At 36.1% G+C, this 10,358-nt stretch overlaps 1 protein-coding gene across 1 annotated transcript; it reads left to right on the forward strand.

Moving 5' to 3' along the window:
• Window positions 1-3,110: 3,110 nt before the first annotated feature.
• LOC102805309 (rRNA methyltransferase 1, mitochondrial-like) lies at window positions 3,111-9,334 on the forward strand. The gene is made up of 8 exons (XM_006815568.3): window positions 3,111-3,922; window positions 4,419-4,659; window positions 5,276-5,386; window positions 7,128-7,207; window positions 7,851-7,944; window positions 8,485-8,605; window positions 8,818-8,937; window positions 9,116-9,334. Exons 1-8 carry the CDS (start codon window positions 3,279-3,281, stop codon window positions 9,151-9,153), a joined length of 1,449 nt encoding a protein of 482 aa, XP_006815631.1. The 5' UTR covers window positions 3,111-3,278; the 3' UTR covers window positions 9,154-9,334.
• Window positions 9,335-10,358: the final 1,024 nt, after the last annotated feature.

Consider the following 10,358-nt stretch of genomic DNA (forward strand, 5'->3'; position numbering starts at 1 on the left):
AAATCGCTGATGGTGTTCGCACCAAACAATCGCGTCATTGTTTATTCTAACGATCTACCGTTAGATAACATTTTTCATCTACTTTGAAAAACAAAACAAAGTTGACATCCGTCCCGCTGCATTATGGGTAGACGTATAATAGAAATATCGCTATGATGTGTGGTAATTGGATTTAAATATTTTCACCACGCCCACGACTTTGATGGTGGACATTGATACCTATGCATCATTTAACGACAACTTTATTGAGGAGAAACCAAGGCGAATAACATGTGAATAGCCGCGTTTGAACTTTATTTTCGCGTGAAGAATTAGATATTATTATTATTAGAAACTTTTTTTCCCGAAAACGCACTACACATAAGTCCCGGCGCATTGTACAAAACGTATTAAAACTTGTATTGTTGAAAAGTTGAAATTCACAATAGGTAATTTTATTCAAAGAATAAGTTTTTAAACTTCGTTTAAAAATGTCAGTACGAGTATCACACCTTAATTGGTTTCATAAAAATAGCGCGCAAACAGAAAAATCTCGTTGACCCTAGGATGTAATGAATTTACCACACATGGAAACAATCTTAATTTTTCGACTAAGTGAAGATCTCGGCCTGGGACATACAGAGTCGTCAATTATTGTCGAGCAATGGCTTTGAGGATTTTGAATGTGACCAACAATACCTTGACATGTATATGAGCTTCAGTTTGGGGGGGGGGGCAGTGGAAGTCGGTAAGTATGAAACGCGCTGTGGTATTTTCGACAATCTGCCAAGTGGGCTGAGTTTGTATTTGGTGATGGAAAAGGAAGGAGAAGACGTCACGAACGCATAGATGAGTCTATCGGTGGTACTTGTGTCAAGTAGTTTGCGAGTCTCGCTAGTTTTGTGCAGTCAGAAATAACCGTTCCCGCAAAGATTGATCATTTGACCCGACATGGACTCATCATTTAAGGGGTTTAACAAAAAAAAAAAAAAAACGGTAATACTTGAATGAGCCTATCCGCATTTGCAAAATAATAAGATACTAATAATTTGTTTCTCTATCAATGTCAAGTTCACGTGAATGCTAACACTTATGGATGATGACATACCAGAGAAGCGACAAATATCCGATTATAAACGAGCCATCTTTTTTTCGAATTTCTGAATATTCAATGATTTTAACTTAATAGCAATAAAACACCAGTCTTGTTTGATGTCGAATTAATAACACGATCGAAGCGATACAATTAGAGCCTTGACTCGTCCATTTTGTGTCGCATCGGGTCGAGAGAACCGTATTAATGATGGGGGTTACCTTCAGTTGTTGGACTTCACTCGGCAATTAAGACAAACAACGCGGCGTGGTGGTATCACGTGTCACGACAAGTGTGGCGTGGCTGCGAGCATGTACTTAGGCTGGTTGGGGTGAGTGAACTATATCAACAACATCGACCGTGACGGCTAAAAAATCAATCATCGGTACAACAAAAATAAAAATAGGTAATACCAATAATTAAAGAATTGTAGTTTCGTGGATAAATGTCATGGCATTTTGTTAGATACCCGTGTGTGTGTTCCCAGAGGTTTAAATTTAGCTATAAGAAAAAAACATCGGTTATCTACAGCAAAATTAATAAATAACCTTTTCTTTAAAGTAATATCGCAAATAAGTTATAGTCCCACCATGCCGCCAGTTATAACGTTTTTCTTCTGGGGCCTCGTTCTGAGTACGAGCATCTTAAGTATTTTTTCAGGCAGGTCTCCATAAAAGATTAATATAAGGTTTTCTCTTGTCGTTTCTACCTCTGTGGAATGGAACGGATGTGACGTTATATCCCGTGTTATATTTAATTATAGAAATAACATAAGCCTGACACATACTTGTTGGTGGTTGTAAATAGTTAATAACCCTCGAATGAAACAAGCAACACGGTGGTATATCTAGATGACCTTTTGTATAACTTCGACTACGAGACAGTAATGGACCCAATTGAAAACACAAATAAATATTTAATTTCCGTTTTCCGTCTAACATATCTAAAACTTTGAAACTTTGTTTTTGAAACAAATAACCCATAAAGTGATATTTTCAACAGATAAACAAACTTTGAAAGTTCGCGGCATGCGAGACTGGTGTTTGAAAAACAAAGTACAAATGACCTCCCGTCGTTCGTACGTTAATTAATTAAGAAAATGTTGTCAATGTGAAATTAAATATAATGGTTATTATAATTATGGGAGAAAACACCAGTCGGCCATTTTGTATCGCATTACCAAACAAGCCACTGAAATTTACACTGCACAGTGGGCGTGTTCACCCACCAACATAGAACATTAGCTGATTGGTCCAATCGTTGTCATGGCGACAAGGTAGACTACTACATCTAACAGGACGTACAGTAAATCAAATCTGGAATATAATTGTTGAGAACTTGAGTTGAAAACATTGAATAACAATATTTGTTTGCCTTGAAGTTATTTGTTTACTTTTACCAATAACACATAGACCTTAAGAACTCCCCTCGGATCTATTTTTAGATCAGGTAAACATATGAAGTAGCAAAGTTTATTGTAAGAAACCGACATATGGCAGTCTCCCAAATAGAAATTGTGAAACGTTTGATTATGTGTAGTGGATTTAGTATTAGAAATTTATAAAATTTATTACATTTTCAAACGTTAAATAAAAACACTATAGACAACGTTTCGTGAATTGAAAAAAAAAAATATTTGTGTTTGACCATCGTCCGAATCGCACGGTTTTGTTAAAGCCGCCATCAATAACCGGCGCACGAACCCGTGGTTAATGTTAAGGCTTCGGCCGAGTAAAATGGTCCTTGGCTGGCGAAGATGGTGTTCGACGCATTTCGTTGTTTCTCAGATACGAGATTCGATTATGTGGCGCTTTAGCTAAATTAAGATTCCATTTTATTTTTTCTCGGTCTACTGGGTCCTGGAAAATGTTATACTTTAAAGGGTGTATCCGCTCTCGCATTTAAATACTGGAAGCCGTGAAGAAAAACAAATAAAAGATAGGGTGTTGGAGGTAATGTTGGTGGCGCTCTGTTCAATGATAGCACCATTCTTTGGTGACCTTTTATGTACTTCCGGTCACATGTGGTCTCACATGTACAGTGTTTTGGTTTCGACGGAGGTAAGCGCACGCTGTATTTGTGACAATCATCGTTTTTCCGAAGACAAAGCATCGTTGACAGTCGCCCGAATTATAACAGACTGAGTGAGTAACGTCGTACCGCGTCACTGTGAGTCTAATTACTGATTGTCAGGTCACGTTGATCAATGAGAAATGATGGAGATGAAAATTGCAATTTAATAATCCACAGAATAGTGTGTATTATGGCAAAATTACAGACACTGACAAAGCTTTATTTGAGGACGCTCAATTCGCAATGGATCGTGGATATGCGGACATTCTCGACTTCAGTGCTTTCATCTCTGAACCAGAACCACCGTCGTCCTGCGGATACTGATGATGTTGACAGTTTTCGCTGCGTAGAAACTCATTCGGAAACCGAAGACGTCTGCCTGAATCCCGCGAGATACGCAGCAAGCCGCATTACAATCCCGGTAACGCCACGAAAAAACAGATCTAACCAGGAGATTGCTCCTCTGAATGGTCGCCACAGCAATGATGCGAATGCTGCTAAGAAGGGCAGTTTTATTAGACGTAGAAGTGACGAGGACGTGACCCGGGTGATCCGGAGTTATTCCAAAAAGCAAACACGGGTGGATAAAATATCAAATATTATAAAAGAGAATGAAATGGTTGCCCATAATATTGATGAAAATGACTGCAGTAATGATATTCTTTATAATACGAGAAGCGATGATTTGTTGAAATCTGATAAAGACACAAAAACACCATGGAAACCCCAGAAGTTGAAAGGTAAACAGAAATGGTCCAACAAACACAAATCAAATGGGTAAGTAAACTATTTTAAGACATATCAGATCACTGATTACATTTTTCAATTTTTTGAGGGGTCAGTCAGTCAGTCAGTTTGTATTGTATTGTGTCAATAATAATCCTAATGTCTGAAAATTTAATGACACCAAATGTATCAGAAATGACTAAAATACCATCACAAAGACTATAGACCGACGCAAGAAGAGCTATGGACCCACAGCTACTAGTATATTCTAATGTGCGCAGTGATGTAGTTGTCAAGGCAACCGTTATATGTAGAGTAGACTGGGGCTGTGAAATAGAACCTCCTTGTCAGAAGGGATCGTACGTCCACTGTAGTAAGACATGTTTTTCATCTGAGCTGGAAACTCATCTGTTTTCTTTTTTAAAGCTGTTATTCTTGCAGTCGTTCTACAATCGCTGCAAAGCCTTTTATTTCAATGTTGTATTTACATTCCCCCTCCATTGCTCTATCTGATAATAATTTTAATGAACATAGTATTAATTTCTAGGATTATGAACGGCTGGAAGCCGAGGCCTGGCAATGATTTATTATTTGGACTGTCACCCTCTATCATCGCTTTGACACAAGATAGAAGATCCATCTTTAAAGTTTTCATCCAAGATGGACTAATGAAGACAAAACGTGGAGGAATTTTGAAACTTCTAGAGCTCTGTGAGGAAAAAAATATTGAAATATCGGCAGTTAAAAAATCTGATTTGAATTACATAAGTGGAGAAAGACCACATCAGGTAATACATATATGCAAAGTATGGTTACCATTACCCAAAACTTAGTTGAAAGTCATATTCAATTTCGAATCTGAATCTTAGAACGTTTGTGAATTATACTGATCAAAACATGATGTATTATACCATTATTGACTCATTTATCATTGCCTTCACTTGAATTTTGCTTTGGGAGCATGCTAAACACAACTAATCTAAGAAGTACATAATGTTCGCTATTTGCTCAATAGCAGTGTCATAAAGAGTAAAAAGTCATTGTATAAAATCAGATATGGGGGGGGGGGGCTAATGGCTATTCAGAAAACAACTCCAGAGTGTGGTGTGGATCTCAGACTAATCTTGGTGGAAAATGCTTCATATCAAATATTATCTTTGATCATCGATCAGAGAATCTCGTTTGCGATTGGGTGGTATGGATGACCCACTCGTAAGAAGTTGAAAACTAACACAATTTCATATTTTGAGAATGTTTGTGAAGACAAAGTAGTTTTGACTCCCTAGGACTGCAGTGAACAGGCAAAACTCATGAAAAGTTGTCTTTTCTCACAAAGTTAAACCTATAATGTTATGTTGCATTCTGTAGCATCCAAGATAACATTCTATGTTGATTTCTAAACAGGGCGTGTGTATGGAGGTGAGCAGATTAAACTTCGAACAATTTCCAGAAAGTGAAGACATAGGTAGTGAAGGTGATGAAAAACAAGTATGGCTGGTATTGGATGAAGTCAAGGTAGTAACACATGGGACATCGATATCTATAATAAATGCACTGTTGTCTCTGTAATTCATTACACTATACACAAGAGATGTATTACAATTAACTTTCCCCAAGAGCTTGATATCAATGTGGAATTTGACTGACCTGAAATGCCAGATGTGTCATAATTCTAAAACTTTGTTACTGTAAAGCACTTTTTGGGAGTTTATTTGCACTCATTTTTGAGTTAAAGTTTTGAAAAAAAAGGTATATTCGCTGGATTTTGTTTTTGCTGAAATATCTCCAAGTAAAAATATTTTACAGTATCTGGTAATCATTATGCAAATTAGGATGCAAGGATATGTATTCCAAAACAAGTAGATCTGTAATTCACAGAACTATAGATTATCCCAAAGTGGCATTCTGATTTTCACTTAAAGTAGTCTTGATATATTATTACAGCAATTCCAGGCACTGATTTGACGCTGAAGTAGTGCTAGATGTTGATAACTTACTACAATAGGTTAATACACACTTTGTTTTCACATTTACATAAGTTGTAACTAGAAATATAAACATAGGCTGCAAATCAGAGGAATGATTGACAGATATTGCCTACAATGTTTTCTATTTTTGCTACAAAGTCAGGTACACCTAGACTTTTGTCTTCAGTCACTTTTAGTCAGTCATCGTGTTGATTGCGTGTCTACAAATCGGCATTTGTCAAAGTTGTTTAAGCACCACGATGGAGAAGCAAGGAGTTAAAAAACCAGTTGAAGTGAGAACAAGAGTTGTCGATTTGTATTTTCATGGACTGTCATTTGCTGAGATTAGAGATCGAAATGGTGTTTCAAAGCAGACAACTTATATTATCATCAAACGGTTTGTAACCACCGAGAGTATCCTGCCAGGAATCTGACAACGTTATAGACTATGTTGAATATTATAAAACATTGCGGCCGCTCATTTACGGACGGGAAATTCGACAAAAACTACTTGTGTATGGCGGCAACCCTCCCGGACGTCTGATCGTGTGTTGCCAGTGATAAGCTTTTTAAAGCGATTATTTGGTGGCACATCCACAACCATCTCATCGTCGAGAACTAATTAATAATCGAATAACACCTATTCTACTTATGTATTCAATTTCATTGTTGCAGACAGCTTTCAGTTATATATCGGCGTGATACGGATATTTCCATAGTAGGAATAATGCACTTTGATCAATAATTCTGTCATGATCAGTCGGTCAGCTGGTTCTGTAAAATAACGTTCTTTACAGTGCCACCACTTTATGAACTCACTGAAATGACATGTGACACAAATTGAGGCTGGAAACTAAGTTGAGAGCCTCGGTCGTTTATTGGAGGAGAAATTTAAAACTAATGTACCGCCATTTTTATGGGCGAAGCTTTCTTCCGATGCACTTCAAATTGCAGACATTCTGTCTGCATTATTTGTAACAACTTCTGTGAATTTGAAAACAAAGTGTGTAACTTATTGTAGTAAGTTATCAACATCTAGCACTACTTCAGCGTCAAATCAGTGCCTGGAATTGCTGTAAAACAGACACACAGACCTACACACATATATGCATTTTATTAATTAAAACTTGATAATTTTTTTTAATGCATATCTTTTGATTTATGGAGTCTGTAAATTTAGTTTTAAAAAATACAATTTACTTTTAATCAAATTGATATTTTCATTTTTATCTACGTAGTTCAAAATATCCTTTTTGTGAAAAACCTGCAATATTTTTTTTTTATTTCAGGACCCCATGAATTTTGGTGCCATTCTTAGATCTTCGTATTTTCTTGGTGTCGATAAAATAATTACTGGAAAGAAAAACTGGTAAGTCTCCAGTCCCAAATAACCCTTACACCTGATTCCATGCACCAGCTCTCATTTGGTTCCATTATAAAGTTTACGACGTATAGAATACTAGTAGAAAGCATTCCCTGAGGTTTCTAAGAAACTGGAATCACAGTGGATCGCACTTTCGTTGTAAAATAATGAATGGTTTACAGAAAACACATTTTTATGGCATATTGAAACTTTCGTCAAGTTAAAGGGCGGTAGTTGTGGTTGCGGCACATGCGCGAGTTATGGATCTCATATAAACAAAGATGGCAACATTGACTGTTACGCAAACCAAATTCAGAGGTAACCAAGCTTCAAGTATATATTTTTTGTGTTTTAAAGGTTTTAAGGATTTGCCGGCAGTAATTAGTTTAAATAGGCCCAGGCCAAAACTAGTACCGGTAGTTGTGATTTCATTTGCAAAGCGCATTGGATTATAGGAAAAATCAATATTTATCAACACAAATGTCGTACATGCATGGCAAAACGACTATTGCCCTTTAAACTTTTTCTTATATTTGGTCGATTTGAATTTGTTCTGTTTCTCTATCAATATTCTCTCATGCTTTTTCAGATTTCTTGTTTTATAATCAATACAATGTTTGTTTGTTTGTTTTTTGTTTTTTTTTCCCAGTTGCCCATTAACACCAATAGTTAGTAAAGCTAGTGCGGGTGCCATGGAAACCATGCCAGTTTATGCTGTTCCAAGTTTGAGTGATTTTCTTAAGGTAAATTTAGTTTTATTGCTAGCACATCAAAATTTCACGAAGTGTTTGGTAGTGAAGAAGTTTAGTAATATATTGATATTCTCAGTTGCATGTTTTGCTTTTCACACGTAGAATTCATTTTTGTCATTTATGAATAAAAAATAAATTGGAGTGATTAGCTGGCATTTCAATATTAAGTGAAAATAAATTCTGACTAAAATAAAGAACTCTACAGGTTTTGTGATGGTAATAAGCATACATGATCACTTAATTAAAGCTATTATAATAGTATATGTTTATTTCGATTTCCAGCCACTGAGAGAAACAGTTTTGCCTTTAAAATTATAAATTTGTCAACCTGACCCACGATGTCATGAATTCAGTAGCCAAGAATTTCGAGCAATATTATAGTTAAAGGTTGCCAAGATTGTTTGCCTTCACTATGGGTCCCATACTACACTAATATGCATGCGTGACGAATATGTTGTATGTTTCACGACAACAGCCGTCTTTTAACAATTTATTTGATGGATCTGATTGCCGTATTACATTGCATTTCAGAATCTTGGTAGCCATGGATGGGAAATCATTGGCACAGCGAATAGACGTAGTGTAACGGACGCCATGCCGGTCGTTGACTGCGACCAATATTGTATTTCTACTCCCTCAGTGCTTGTTCTAGGTAACAATTAACTATAAATCCTGTAATTGTAAGTGATATAATCTTAAAAACTGATATCTGATATCGACAGGATCTCTGCTGCAGAGAATTATAATCGAAATTTCCCGATTATCAAAATATTCGCTGAGAACAAATTATGTTGAAAGTATATTCATACTTTCGTGTTAGTCAATACAAACAAATAATAATCAAAACTTTTGTTTATGTTACAGGAAATGAAGGATATGGACTTACTGATGCTGTCATGGAAACCTGCACCAAGATGGTGACTATACCTCCTGGCAGAGCGTTGAATCAGTACATTGAATCGTTGAATGTTTCGGTTGTCACAGGTAGATATATTTTTCATACATGCAATTTCATGTTCATGTTCATGTTCATGTGCCTGAGCAGCATGATTGGTGCCATTATTGTGATTTTGTTATATGCCATACATTTGTGATAGACACCTTGTATATACCATGAATGAATCATACAATAACATTAATTTGTTTGTTTGGTTTGTTCCAGGAATTCTCTTGTACTCGTTACTTGCTAAAAAGGTGTAATCATCAAGATGGAATAGATAGTGGATTGTCTTGTGACGTTGAAATAAAGGGTGTGTCACTCTCCTGGAGATCTGCTAAAGCATCGCTAATGTCCCCAACTGAGGACCATTCCCTGTTGGCTACCCGAGTTTCAAGTCACTTGTTTGTAATATACATGATAATAAAGATTCAAATTACCAAACATCCATAATGTATAATTTCATTTTTTTTTTCGCTTTTGACTGACTCACACTATAGTGCCATTCGTTTCCTGGTGAGTCTTGATTCTCTAGTGATCCTTGTTGAGTATTTAAGTAAAAAAATAGTGTTAGTAAAACAATTAACATACTGATTTGAGTTGACCCGCATCATCAATTCTCCATGGTTGGAAGGACATCAATCTGATTCAAATGTAATGTAATGTAATGTATGGCGTGTATGTAGTTTTATTCTGTTTTCGACTTCTTGATAACTATAATTGCGTGGAATTCTGTGAGATTTGTAACCAGATAATAACAATAGTAATTGCCATGGCAACAACCATGTAAAGTACATGTACCATGGTTGTGACACAGGGAGCCCAGGAACTATGATCAACTGTACGCACTCCCTATGAGGGGGGGGGGGGGGGGGGGGTATCGGCTGGTAACTAGTGTAAGAAATAGACAAGGGATGAAGGCACCAGCCAGCTCATATTTTTTAAACTGGAAAAAACAGACTAACAGAATGAAAATAAAATCTATAAAAAATACCAGGTTGAAGAATATTAGTTGATCTTTCAAATTTTGCCAAATCCTTACCTATATTTTACCTATATCTGCAGATTAAATCAAGAAAACTACACAAATTGACTCCATTTACGAATAATTAACGGTTCGCTCGAACACATGGCACAGTTGGAGGCGTGGCCTGTTCAGCATTTGTTAACAACCAATCATAAGACTGGTTAGCCTTGCTCAACTGGTAATAATAATAATAATAATATTTTATTAGCCTTTGGAGCGGCAAACAAAGAGAAGAAAACAACCAAATCATACATATTTGAAAAAGGAAAGAAGAAAAATCACATTAAATTCAAACTTTCTTTTCTATACTTATACAATTGAGTAATAAATACTCTAACTTCCTTGGATACAATATTCCCCAAATTATTGTTGACTTTCCACAATATGTCGCTAAAAAGTACATTAAACTTAAAATTAATTCCTCCAGAAAGAAAGTTATTA

This window comes from Saccoglossus kowalevskii, chromosome 2, assembly GCF_978046115.1.
Source record: "Saccoglossus kowalevskii chromosome 2, keSacKowa6.1, whole genome shotgun sequence".
In the NCBI taxonomy this organism is placed as follows: Eukaryota; Metazoa; Hemichordata; class Enteropneusta; family Harrimaniidae; genus Saccoglossus; species Saccoglossus kowalevskii.